At 39.1% G+C, this 13712-nt stretch overlaps 1 protein-coding gene across 8 annotated transcripts in view; it reads left to right on the top strand.

Moving 5' to 3' along the window:
* The window catches only part of TAFA2 (TAFA chemokine like family member 2), a 186938-nt gene that overhangs the window by 128854 nt on the left and 44372 nt on the right, over positions 1 to 13712 (top strand). For 6 of the 8 annotated variants that reach the window (XM_085220252.1, XM_085220247.1, XM_085220238.1 and 3 more), the window contains exons 1-2: positions 4923 to 5024; positions 8940 to 9238. In XM_085220252.1, coding sequence (XP_085076378.1) covers positions 9094 to 9238 — 145 coding nt within the window. In that variant the 5' untranslated portion in view covers positions 4923 to 5024; positions 8940 to 9093. Of the gene's footprint in view, positions 1 to 2775; positions 2885 to 4917; positions 5025 to 8939; positions 9239 to 13712 lie in introns of those variants that run through there. The other 2 variants (XM_085220227.1, XM_085220218.1) reach the window with 2 other exon arrangements.

The raw sequence follows: 13712 nt of genomic DNA, 5'->3' as shown, positions 1-13712 counted from the left end.
AATGCAGTAGTTTATGAGAACAGGACTGTATTTTTCCCCTGGCTTCATTTCGGAATCAGAATGCACTTTGTGTCTGTTACAGGCTGTGATGTATGAAGCAGAAAGAAGATTGATTTTCACAAGCTACCTTGTACCTGAAGTAATGAGAGTGGCAAATTACTTGTTCACTGAGCAAACATGACAGGAATGTCATAGAGGGAATTTATATATATGCAAACACATGAGGGTCACATCAGTGTTACTTTAACAAAGTGACCTTATCCACCACAGTACATTTTAAAATCTGCATTAGCTTACAGAGGAAAGGCTAAATAAAGCTGCAAAGACCTGCATTGCGTGGGATGATGAAACTAACACAGCTAATAAATAATGTAATATTCAGCACAGCACGGAACATAATTTAAATGGCTGCATTATTTCTGTAGCAGAGACATTGGGTCAGAAGTAGTTTATTCTACTCATTTACTCATTTAGGGTTTCTCTGAAGTTGAAAATATATTTTTGTAAAAAGAAAAGTGAGAGAATGTGAGACTAATTTTCTATCAAGTTTTTGTCTCAAGCTCTTCATCAGGATTCAGTAGAGAAATAGGCTTACGCTTCTCTTTATGAACACTTGCATTCACAGGGTATACATATTTGCAGAAGACAAATGAATCTTACTGACACTAAAAGTTTCTACATATGTAAAACAGGAATGAATGAATTCTGAAAAGCTTCACAGAAGCTGATACTTGTAAAGGAGAAAAAGAAAAGGTGAAAGAGAGAAAATTGCTGTTACTGCCAGGAAACAGATGAGAATTTTATTTGTGTATGAGCTCTAAAGGGAAGAAAGAAAGCTATTATTTTCTTACCTTTTTTTCCTTCCTCAACAATAAAGATTGCATGAGGTTACACTTCACTTAAAATAGGAAAGCAAGGCAATTTAGCTCTGGCTGTACAATGTAAAGCGACTCCCATGTGATTCTCCTCTATTTCAGAACCATCAGTAAGGTGGGCCAGCCTCACGCCCAGAAGCAAAGAAGGAAGAAAGTAGAAAGTCAAAAGTTTATGGAAGCTGCATTGCTGCAGTGGATATGGGAGATACATGTCTGCTCGTGGCAGTTTTAGTGTAGTTGAGAGAGAGCTGACAGTGAAATGGAGCAGAGCTGAGGAGAGCCTGTGTGTTCACAGTCTGCATGTGATGAGCCATGGAGGCCGGGGAGAAGGGCTTCTGCTGACATAATCATCTGTGAAGGTTCTCAGCAGCATTAGATGCAGTTTCACTCTGAGAAAAAAGTCCAGCAGTTTTTTAGATACTTTTGTTATTCAATCATTGCTGAAACAACCTATCCTCATGTCCATGATACTGGACCTGAGGGGTCTCATGGAGTACACATCAGAGGAAAGGAATTTTCTGGAGCAAAGGTAACAAATCCTTCATATCCATTTTGTTTTGGTGTGGTGAAGAGCCAGTCGCACAATCATCTCACATTCAAACCACCATCTGTTTGAATTTTGCTGGTAAATTGTGTTTGTTTTATTTTGAGTGTGTCCCCGATACCTCAAAAAAAGCCACCTTCCTCTTTGCTTGCCTCTGAGCACATTGAAAAATGAACTCAAACAAGGCAGTTTTTCAATTCTTTGTCTGACTGAAAGTGCTGAGAATTCATTGGACTTATTTCCAATATTTTGGGGTTAGAGACTGAAGGAAATGTTTGTTACACATAATGGTTATATATATATTTTTTTTGCACAAAGCCGATTTCCAAATGTAAACGTCTCCTGCAGCATGGCTGTTCTTAGCTTTGATTGCCTTTGGCTTATGAGGCATTATCGGGGGCTGTAAGGCTGTAAGAAGAAAAAAAGGAAAATAGAAAGGGAGAATATCTCACAGAGAAAACCATTCAGATTAACAGCTATAGTTTTGTCTGTGCAGCTCTGCATCACCTCTAGGAAAAGCAGACCTCATTTCAGACCTCATTTGTTCTATTTAACGCAGCCTGTTATGTTAGTGCAATAATGGTACAGTAATGGACTGAATTTTATTTCCTGAATCCACTTAATTGACATGGAGCAGAGTTGCAGGGGCTAATAGTTGCATTTCAAAGATGAGGCCAAATGCTTTCTACTTCCATTGTCTTCTTGGATATTGAGCGAATCTCACGGTCTCTCCTTGTTATCTGTTTGCCTGCTTTGCTGATGAGATGTATCCATCCCAATCCCTTGAGTTTCTTAGACTACAAACTATTCACTGTTTATTTCCAGGGTTGTAATGCTACAGTCTGGCTTCTGATTGTGTTCCATCACTGCTGAGACACTTCTGCCATTCTCAGGGAGCAGTGCTTCGTGCCCTGTCTGTGCTTATGCAGCCACACTGGCTGCTGAGAGTGGCCAATGCTCACAACCCCAGGTCTACTGTTACGTTGCCTAATCAGTTTGAAACTTAGCATCATCTCCCAGCTTTTTCCTATTGCAGCTGTTGCATGTTATGGCTGCTTTAACTGCTAAGAGACTTTTTTTATACTTCTGCTGATGGCCTCTGAACTATTAGTCCCCATCTGGAGCTGTTACTTACAGTGACTTTTCTTTTAATTGTGCCTGTTGTGGGACTGCTAAAAGATAGTATTTTTGTCCTTCTAAAGGATAAATGTCTTAAACAAATAATGCAAAATAATGCAATAGTCTTGTGGTACTGAAATAGTGTATTGTCTTTCTCAGGACTGGGAAACCTGGCAATGGCAGTGATCTCAGATTTGCTGCATCAAAGCTCAAACTCTCCTTTTCTTTGCAGAACAGCTTCTGCTAGATTCTGTGCTGGTTTACACCTTGTTGGGTGCTGGGCTGTGAGCAGACATTTATATCCTCACTCTGCCGCCCTGAGGGGCTGCTGTTCCCACGCAGATAGGTTGGTGCTCTCTTTTTGTTCCCACTGCTACTGTTTTTCCTTGTGTATTGTTCTGCTGTACATTTGCAGCAACTGCATTACAGTCTGGTTTGCTTAATGCTTTGAGTCCCACGGGGTTTTATGTAGGTTTGGGAAGGTGAAGAAGAAAAATTTCATTTTAATGATTTGGCACAAGCAGTGTTGGAGGTAGTAAGACAATCCAGGAATGAAAGAGTTATTTCATATTCTTTTCACAGCAATAGCCATGGAAGGACGTAGGCGTGAATGTGTACTCTTTTTATTATTATTTACAGTGACAAATATTTCCCGTTAGTTTTGAGTGCCTCATAAATGTGGAGCTGATGATGAATATATAGTTTACACTCCTAAGGCACTGGAATCAGTGCAAGAAGACAGCTTGGTGTGGTTCACAGCGCATTGCGACCTCCATAGTGATTATTAATCAATCAGGATTTCAGGGGAACATCCACAATCCTAGATAAAGTACTTGCTTATTCCTCTCTTTTTTTCTTTATAAACACGATAGCTGAACTTCTGGCAAACACACTATAGATGTGTGACTTCTGTCAAAGGATGCTGAGCTCTCTTTGCCCTGAATTCAGGTTTAAAAGTGTTTAGTATGTTCCTCAGTGGGCTGTTAATTTGAATTACCATGTCCTGTTGCACACAGCCTGATGTAGAATCTTAACAGTGTTCAACAATCTCTCAGAGAGCCAGGTTGACAGCTCTAGGGTTATGAGTCTGGGAACCATGAGCTGGGTTGTGGAGCATTGGAGCTTGTTAGTATATAATGTTTTGTTAGAAAGCAATTTGCTCAGAGGAAAGGAATTGCTTTGAAGGAATAAAAAGAGATTTGGGACTTTGAACAGGTTGCTGGTTAATTCCATTTTACAGCAGTGGTCTGCCTTTCATGGGGCTTGTAGTTGTACAAGATAGTGTTGTATATGGGTAGGGCAAAAGGGATATTCACAAATTCTTTCAGGCTTCTTGTGAATATAATGGGAGAGAAATGTGAAACCATACTGAAGCAATGTTTTTTTTTTTTTTCCTGCTCAGAAAGAGAAGGCAGACTAGTTCCAGGCATTATAAAATGACAATAATTTTGTTCAAGTGACCAAATTTGCAACTTTTCTAGTATAAATGAGGTGGAATAGGCATCATTGTCCTATTGACTTATCAGCAGAAATATGACCATTGTGCTGAGTTGTTTCTTAGCCAGATCCCTAGGGTTCTTCTACAAAGACTGGGAAGTGAGAGAAGGTTTCATTATTATACCTCTTGCCACTCTCTGCAGAACTGTAATCCTTAAGCACTACAGCCTATGTTCCTGAACAAGCCTTTGTGGCAGGGAGAGAGGTATTTTGTCTTTGAAGGAGGTTACTGAGAAATAAGCTGTGTTACCTTGTACTTGAACCACCACAGTAGCTTGCTGTTGCAGTGAAAACATCACTGAGCAAGATGAGGGTAGCAGGATGTGCAATTTCCTTTGGTGTTGTAAATCAAATTTTTTCATTACCCTTTGGACAGACAGGAGAGAGACTAGAGAATCTGCCTGTCTGAGGCCCTTGTGCCAAACTACTCAAATCTTGCTGACAGGATTTCTCCCATGGATTGGTTGGTATATATGCTGGAAATCTCTTTAAATCTGTTATGTCTTTATGACTGATGAGCAGAATCCAAAAAGACTCGCAATCCCAAAAGCTAAAAAATCCACTGCACGTGACTGGCCTAAAGGCACCAGTGGAACTGCTTTTGTTTAGCAAAACCTATTGCAGAACTATCATTGCTTGGGCTTTAGTATAAAACTGATGGAGGTGTTAAATTCTTCTGATACTGACCAGGGTGGAGGAATGATGACAAAACAGGGAGAGAGGTTATACTGATGCTGTGTATAACTCCTTTAAAGCTAAGCACAATTTAGGACTTAAGAGATGTTAACCAGACACATAAGTTTTTAATTCTTCTTAATTTGAGAAATGATTTTTAAAGAAATATTAAGAGAAGTAATTATTTTTATGTATTTATCTTTGCAGGATGAATAAAAGATACTTACAGAAAGCAACAAAAGGGAAGCTGCTAATAATAATATTTGTTGTAACTCTGTGGGGGAAATTAGCATCTGGAGCAAATCATCATAAAGGTAAGAAATTCTGTTTATATTATATTGTTATATCTCAACCTTTAGTTAGGAGTGTCCACTTTGTAGAACCTTTTTTTTTTTCCCTAGTATGTATTTGTGTGTCCTTGTACTGGTTCACAAATCAATATCCAAGGGACTTTTATTAATTTTGGGGGAATTTAAGTATTTCAATTCCATTTTCAGCAGTCTCCGATTTTAGCATCTTCTCGGTCAATCTCTAATGATGGCATAGTTGAAAAGGTGGCGCAAGAAGCTTGGCAAGTCAAGGAATCAAGTATATGATAAAATAGTTATATTGACTAGTTTCTATATGTGCCTCTGATAAATTCTTACAATGAACCTTGGAAACATTATGTTGCTACTGTATACAGTTACTTGCCAGGGCTAACTTCATTGAATGTGTGCTGAGTTTGATTGTTTCTCCATTACTTTCCAGTACCATTCTTCATTCCTAATACTGGACCAAAAACTATACCAAAATTTTGACAATGTGAGTTTTTTCTTCCTTCTAGTTGTTCCAGTCCTTAAAATGCAGAAACACAAGGACAAGGAAAAATAGCATTCCTTTTTTCCTTTTTTCTTTGTCCTTCAGGATGGAAAAAGCTCTCTGGATCTATTAACTAATGTCTTTTTTTTAGGCCAATATATCTTGAAATGTGATGTGCTATATAACATGATTTTGAAGTCCACTTCTTCATAGAGTGTCTGTTTGCTGTTTATCCTCTTATTTGAGATAGATTACTCTCTAATAATTTGTGTATAAAAAGTAAAGAATTAAACATAGGGAATGATTCTTATACAGCATATCAGTTCATCTGATTTCATTTTCACAGAATCATAGAATCATAGAATGGCCTGGGTTGAAAATGACCACAATGATTATCTAGTTTCAACCTCCTTGCTACGTGCAGGGTCACCAACCACCAGATCAGGCTGCCCAGAGCCACATACAGCCTGGCCTTAATGCCTCCAGGGATGGGGCATCCACAACCTCCTTGGGCGATCTGCTTCACTGCGTCACCACCCTCTGTGTGAAAAACTTCCTCCTAATATCTAACCTAAATCTCAGTTTAAAACCATTCCTCCTCAGTCTCAGTTTAAAACCATTCCCCCTTGTCCTATCAGTATCCACTCTTGTAAACAGCCGTTCCACTTCCTGTTTATACACTCCCTTCAAGTACAGTGAGAATCCACAATGAGGTCTCCCCAGAGCCTCCTCTTCTCCAAGCTGAACAAGCCCAGTTCCCTCAACCTCTCCTCAGAGGAGAGGTGCTCCAGCCTTCTGATCATCTTAGTGGCCCTCCTCTTGACCCTCTCCAAGAGCTCCACATCCTTCCTGTACTGGGGGCCCCAGGCCTGGATGCAGTACTCCAGGTGGGGCCTCACAAGAGCCGAGTCTCCTCCCTTTCCCTGCTGGCCACCCCTTTTTTAATGCAGTTCCTTCTGATAATAGAAGTCTGTGAGCAAGTACTTTTATATATCTAACTACTGGATATTTTTCTGCTGTGTGAAGATGTTTTTCTTCAAAATACTCACTGACTAAAGACTTCAGGATGCAGAGGAACTTTAAGCAAAGTCTTCTAAATTGTTATTTAGGTGCAATCTGATATGGTCCTGCAGGTCACCTAAGATGGGCATTGTGCCAGATAGGAACCTTGCTGATTCACTTTGCTCAGCGTTTGTTCTCTCTCTAAACTAGAATGTGGATTTGTGCTCTGGCTTGCTAGAAAACAGCTTGTTGGAAAACAGCCAAGCTATCCTAGCATGAATTCATAATTCTCTTGTCTTTGATTATCTTTCTTTAGAAATCAAAAATCCCATATTCAGATCATTTTTATTCTATCCACAAAAGGCTGATCAAGCTGTGTTTGCTTCTGTCCAACTAAACCTTTATCAAAACATGTTTACCAATCTTTTTGAAAACCTGATGAATGAAACCTGTCACTAGGTAATTCCTAGAAAAAAAAAAATATTAGAATCCTAAGGACTACTTGGGAAAACAGTACTTCATAATCGAGAATCAAATGATCCCCAACCTATTTTATCTATTCAGATATATTCATACAAAGGAAAATGTAGAAGAGCCACACCATTTATTATCTGGACAGTACTTGGTGATTTGAACCCTAGATGTAGAATAGAAATAATTTGCAAAATATTAAATTTGATCATAGAATCTAGAATCACCAAGGTTGGAAAAGACCTCAAAGATCATCCAGTCCACCTGTTTACCTACCAACAATATAACCCCACTAAACCATGTCCTTCAGTATCACACCTATATGGTACTGAAAACCTCCAGGGACAAGGACTCAACTGCCTCCCTGGGCAGCCCATTCCAGTGCCTGATCACTCTTTTGGAGAATAAATTTTTCCTGATATGCAACTAAACCTCTCCTGGCACAACTTGAAGCCATTCCCTGTATGCTACTGCTAGTTACATGGAAGAAGAGGCAGATCCCCACCTCACCACAACTTCTTTTCAAGTCACTGTAGAGGGCAATAATGTCTCCCCTGAGCCTCCTCTTCTCCAGACTAAACAATCACATTTCCCTCAGCCCTTCATAAGACTTGTGATCCAGATCCCCCAATAGCTTCGTTGCCTTCTCTAGACACTCTACAGGGCTCCAAAATCTTGTAGTAAGGGGCCCCAAACTGAACATAGTACTCAAGGTGTGGCCATAGAAGAGCTGAGTACAGAGGGACAATCAGTTCCTTGTTCATTCTGGCTACACTATTCCTGATACAAGCCAGGATGCTATTGGTCTTCTTGTCTACCTGGGCACTTTGCTGGCTCATGTTTAGCTGAGCAACTGACCAACGCTCCCAGATCCATTTCTTCCACACTGTCTTTAAGCTACTATTCCCCAGGCCTGTAATGTTGCCTGGGGTTGTTGTGGCCAAAGTGAAGGATCTGGCACTTGGTCTTGTTGAGCTTCATCCCATCAGCCTCAGCCCAGCTATCCAGCCTGTCCAGATCCCTCTGAGGGGCCTTCCTACCCTCAGCATATTGACACTTCTTGCTAACTCAGTATATCCGCAAAATTATTGATAATAACTAGATTTGTCCAGGTCATCAATGAAGAAACTGAACGAGACAGGCCTTAGTACTGATTCCTGGGGAACATCAGTCAGGACCGGATGTTAGCTGGATGTTTTTAGATAAAAAATGTGAACGTGAGCCCCCTCCCCCGACCCCCACTCCTACCGTGTGAAGTCAGCTTGTTAACTTTAGGGAATTCTTTACGTTTCAGCAAGTAGACAAAAAGCTTTGGTTCTTCTTTAAGTTATAAATTCTCATATAACTTGTTATTTAGCAAAATATATGAAGATGTCTTGCAGGGAACCATAAAACGAAGAAACATGACTTGTGTGTTTAATTTAGAAAAGCAACAATTGTGCGTGTCCAGGTTATTTTAGGAGGAAAAAAGTATGCAGGAGGATTTTGTCATAGATGTAGTAGATCTCCGAAGCAGCTGCACTCATTTTATATAGGGTTTTTTTTTTTTTTTTTTTTTTTAAAGCACAAGTCAAGGATAGGGAACTCAACTACCACTGTCAAGGAAACTGGGAGTTTAACTTCCATTCTGCCATAAACATTCTCCCCCCTACTCTAGTAGCAGAAAAGGAATTAAAGTGCACTCAAGAACTTGGCAGTACTCACCTTCACCAAAAGTGTCCAAATAATGAGAAAACTGTGTTTCTTCAGTGATAATTATCCCTAGCATCATTAATCTTCATTTACAGGAGTCCTTACCAACATATTGATGCGACAAACCCTAATGACTTTGAAGGAGCCCCTACAGTTTCACAGATCAATAATCTACATTTTAAAAAATCTTTACTTTCCTCTATTGATTTAGTCATATTACGCATCAATTGCACCAACTCTTAAACCCATCTCTTTTTCTGAAGGCTATTGTCAAAAAAAGAAAGAAAAAGAAGGAAAGATCATCAACGTGTGAAAAATTGTTTAATGAGCGTTCTGCTCTCCAGACAGACTTCAGCAGTGATACAAACACTGACTCTGACAAGCCATCTGTAGACTTGTTGCGCTTATTTCAGTGATATGGCACAAACAAGAAATTCCAGGTCAGCAGCAAGAGAAGCAAAGCCTCAAGCAGGACATAGGAAATCAGGCCATGAAGCCCAGATGAGGCTGCAACCGCCAAAGCTGCCATCTGGGATTTCAGGTTACAGCTTTTTGGTGTCAGGTAAGTGAGTAGCTAGTCCTCTTGAGAAGACTGGTTTGAAGACACTTCTGTTCCCTCATCTTGGCTGACTGTTAAAGGTTCATCAGTCTGGAAGGAAAGACTAGGAGCTAAAAGTATGCTCTCATGGTGTTTAAAAGAAAACAAAACCTACCCTTTTATTATGACTTCTGAAAAGAAGCAGGAACTCAACTTTTTCCTTTTAATTTCACTGTGAACTCATGCTATGAAGATCTTACCTAGTCTATGAATCTGACTGCAGTATCTTATGCACTAGTACTATACTAGCTATATATGAGAAGACAAGTAAAGCATGGAATGTCAGTATCCAAAAGGATGTTGTCAACGTTATAAGTCTGAAAACTGATATGCTTCGAGGGCAGCCAAAAGATTTTTACTTCAAGAAATCCATAAGAGTTTTATACTGTGAGACTGATCCTGATCCTCCTACTCATTGCTTGCCCTTGGAAAGTAAATAAACCTGTGCAAACATATCGTCTTCACTGACAGATGTGGCAGACGGGCATCGGTTCAGCATCACTGCCTCCTTGTTCTTTCTGTCATAGGGAGCATGAATTGATTTGGTGACCATTGTATCTTAACTTGTTTTAAAGGTTTCAAGTATAGGACTAGTCCTTTTGAGAAGGAAATATACCAATATGCCCCTTACAAGCCTCCTTTATAGACAAGAAGCAAACTTAGACACAGTTTCTACCTTTAAATAAAACTCTCAGAATTTGGATTTCTTTGAGCTTTTCATAATTACCCTTTTTTTTTTTTTTTACGTTGATAACAGAATAAAATCATGTGGATAAATTAAGGGTGCTTTTCAGTCTGAGCCTGAGTTCATTGGGGCGCTCTTTGCAAATGCAATAATGCAAACACTGCACTGAGTCAGCATGTGACAGACTCCTGGCTCTGCCTGACCCCTGGAGTATGGAATTGATCTGTTCTAAGCAGAGATAATATAGCACTTTGTTAAAATGTGTGCTAATGGCCTGTGTGCGTTACCTCAGTGCCCTCGTACTCATTGTATGCACAAGGAGTGAAATTCACTGGTGAGTTAGGACATCTTTTTTGGTGGCTTAATGGGTGATTTATGTTGTATCTGTTGTTCACAAAGTGTGTGGGAATTGAGGCGTGATGGTGAATATTGTGCAAACTCAGTGTTGTGAATTTCACCTTAAAGATACCATTGATTGTCTGACCCTTGTGCTAGATTTTCTTCCAGATGGACTCTTTTTTAGTTATCAATCAACTGACATTCATCTCATTACCTATGTGTAAATTTGATGCTATAGATGTGAACCCATGCTCAGCATAGATGACGGTGTTTAAAGTCTAGTACTGGCTTGTACTCATTAGGCTCCCAGAACAAAACTTTGCCATGATATCTGTAGCTTTGAAGTTCAGTAAAGGCGATGCCTAAGTGGAGATGCTTCTGAGCACTGATGTTTAGTTCTGCTTATTTGTCTTCCTGATTTTCTGTTTTTTTTGTTTAAAAATGAAGCCATAGAGCAGAAGACAGTGTTTGCCTCATAGTGATTGCTTGCTACAGGCCAAGTGATACTGCTTTGGTGGCTCTGGGAGAAAGCCTCCAGAGGACATGGTGGTCACACTGAAAAGGACAGAGACAGGATGCCTACAGCAGGAGCAAAGACTGGGGGATGACTGCGAAGATCAATGAACAGGCACACAGCCTTTTGAGGTGATGGAAAAAAGGGACTTAAAGAGCCGTATATGACTGTGTTGAAGATTTCTGCTATGAGGGCAGACCTGGATAGAAGAACCCACATGACTAAGGGCAGATTTATTTATAAGCTCTTTTATTTTGTTCAGCTTTCTGCTCAAAACCACTGAGTTTTCTCTGTTCTAAGATATATTTTTGTCTGTTTTTTTTTTACTGAAGTTTTAGAGTGCTCTGTTAGAAAAAGTCCAACACAGACCTGAGACTGACTTTGGTCTTCTTGCATTTTATATGCAAAATCATGTAAAAATTTCTTGAATGCTATGTAAACTAGAACACTGCAGAATATGTATTACAGGTTCTATTGCTGGGAATCACAGTGAGAATTACAGTCATTCAGAAAGGTGGGTGAAGGACTCTATAAGCCCTTTACTCTTGTGTCTTATTCTTGCATTAAGACGTTATACATTAAGACGTTAAGACGTGCACGTTATTGACAATCATGGTTGGAAGCTTGGGTGAACACATACAACAAATTGCAGCTAAATAATGCTGTCTATTTTGCTTTATTTGGCACACTAGGGTATTCTGGTGCTTGAGATATACATTCCTAGTGTTTAAAATCTCAGTGTCTAGGTAAGGACAGCCCTAGTGGGAGACCTTCCAGGTATACAAACTTCTATATTTTTGTATAAAGAAATGTGAGTCTGTAGAGCTTTGGTATGAATCTATCCTTTCTGTTGAGAATTTTACAGCATTAGAAGACAGCATTCATAATGCAGACTGCTTGCATTTAGTTTTAAAGGCATTAACTAGTGCAGAGAACCTAAACCAGACCAAAGACATCCATCCATCCAGCTAAGTAAGCACAAGATAGCTACATGCTCCTTCCTGAAAGAGTCCTGGAGTCCTGGAGGCAGTGGCATTCTCTGAGAACATAAGAAGTGTCATTTGAATGGTTTAGAGCTAAAGAGTGCCCTGACTGCAGGTCCCACCAGCTACATGAGACAGGCTCTGACATGAAGCAGCAGGAATACCATGTCTCTCGCTGTTTGCACTTCTTTGAAGTGCCTATACTATAACATTTTGTGTGGGATCGGATCCCACTGTATGTGTCTAACATATGATTTCTGTAGATTGGGCCTATCAAAGAATGTAAGAGTTGTTCTGTATGTTCCCAGGTTCTTGATGGGAATTAAGTGGGAGAAAACTGAATTTTTAGAGAAGGGAATTTGCAAACACACGGAGATGCATGTGGATGTTGTAGGAGTTATCAGGTGATGCTGAAAAATGTCACTGGGGACTGTCAAAATATTAGATGGTGGCATCCACTCCTATATTGTTGATCTGTCAGTACTGCTATCTGATATTCTGATGTTCTTTTGTCAAATATGCCAAATGTGCTCAAACATGGATAATCTTATCTCTTGTGAGAGTTTGTCCCAGAGGTAGATTCTCTTAAATGAAAATGCTTTGTGTGCAGCTTTCACTAACTTAATTCTGAGTGTAATTAAGGTTTAAATATAGAAACAAAGGAATACCATAGCCATTTTAGCAGACACGAGGAAGAAAGCTATTAGATGTTCTTATCTGGCTTCAGCATTAATTGAAAGTTTTAGTTATATCATGATCAGAACCTGATCCCAAAATTGCCATTTGCTTGAAGATAAAATAGGACACAGTCAGTCAAACACTTTCATATCAGTATCTGTCAATGCAATCTAAAATGTTAATACAATATCTGTTAGAATTCAGTAGATAGTACTCCTTGGCATTCTGCCAGAGTATAAAAGAAAATAATTTTCTCTGGCCACTAAGATGACAACTGTTCTGTGGTTTACTGGGGAGTAGTTACAGAAGTCAAGACAACAGCAGAATTATGCCAATTTATCCTCTGTGCTACTGGTTCCATCACGCTAAATGGCTGCCTTCAGTTTTGCCCTCCTTTATATCATGAGGTAGAAATGGGCTGTTCTTGAGGTAGCTATGGGGAGAGAAGCTGGAAAGTTGAAATAAGATATCATACATCTTCCTTTATACTGATTACTTAAATTTTTTCCCATTATTTTTGGTTAGTGTTATGGTTTCTTGATGTTTTTCTAAAATGAAAATGCACAGTGGTTCTTAATTCTGGACCTGATCCTGTAATCCCAATGTCAAATTATTATTAGCTTTTCATGAGTTATATGATAATATTTATCCTTAAATACATTCAGATTTTGTGTTGCAGTGGAAAGGAGATGATTGCATAAAAGATTATAATCTTGTAAAAGTTACATACTTGGTTGATTTTACAGCTAGAAATGCCAGACTTTTTAACATTTTTCAGCACTTTCATTTATTAGTAATTTTTTTTTTCCTTGAATAGCTGATTTTTTAATCAGATTTCCATTTTTTGAAGACTAATTTTTCCCTTAATTTTTGTTAGGAAAATACTGTATGATGCTGAGAATAAAAAAACTCACAGCACACTGATTCTTTACTTACCTTGCTGTTACTTGTCCTATCTAGACTAAACACTGATATTTCCTAAATACTGGAATACTATCTACTTTTCCAATTGTGTATTCTTGGTTTCAAATTAGCCTTGCTGATTTGTTACGTACACTAAGTAATATGTTGTGCTAGATTTCTTTCTCTTTAACGTATGAAACACAGAGCTTACATTTTCATGCACCATTTTGACTAGACCCACAGAATAGTATGGAAGGAATTTTTAGTCTCTTTTAGTTGCCTTACTTCAAATAGTGTTGTTTTAATAGCAACTATCTCCTGGGTTTGTTCTTCAGA

Source organism: Meleagris gallopavo, chromosome 1, assembly GCF_905368555.1.
Source record: "Meleagris gallopavo chromosome 1, MGAL_WU_HG_1.1, whole genome shotgun sequence".
Lineage (NCBI taxonomy): Eukaryota > Metazoa > Chordata > Aves > Galliformes > Phasianidae > Meleagris > Meleagris gallopavo.
The sequence above is the reverse complement of the archived record's forward strand: the minus strand, read 5'-3'. Positions and strand labels throughout refer to the sequence as shown.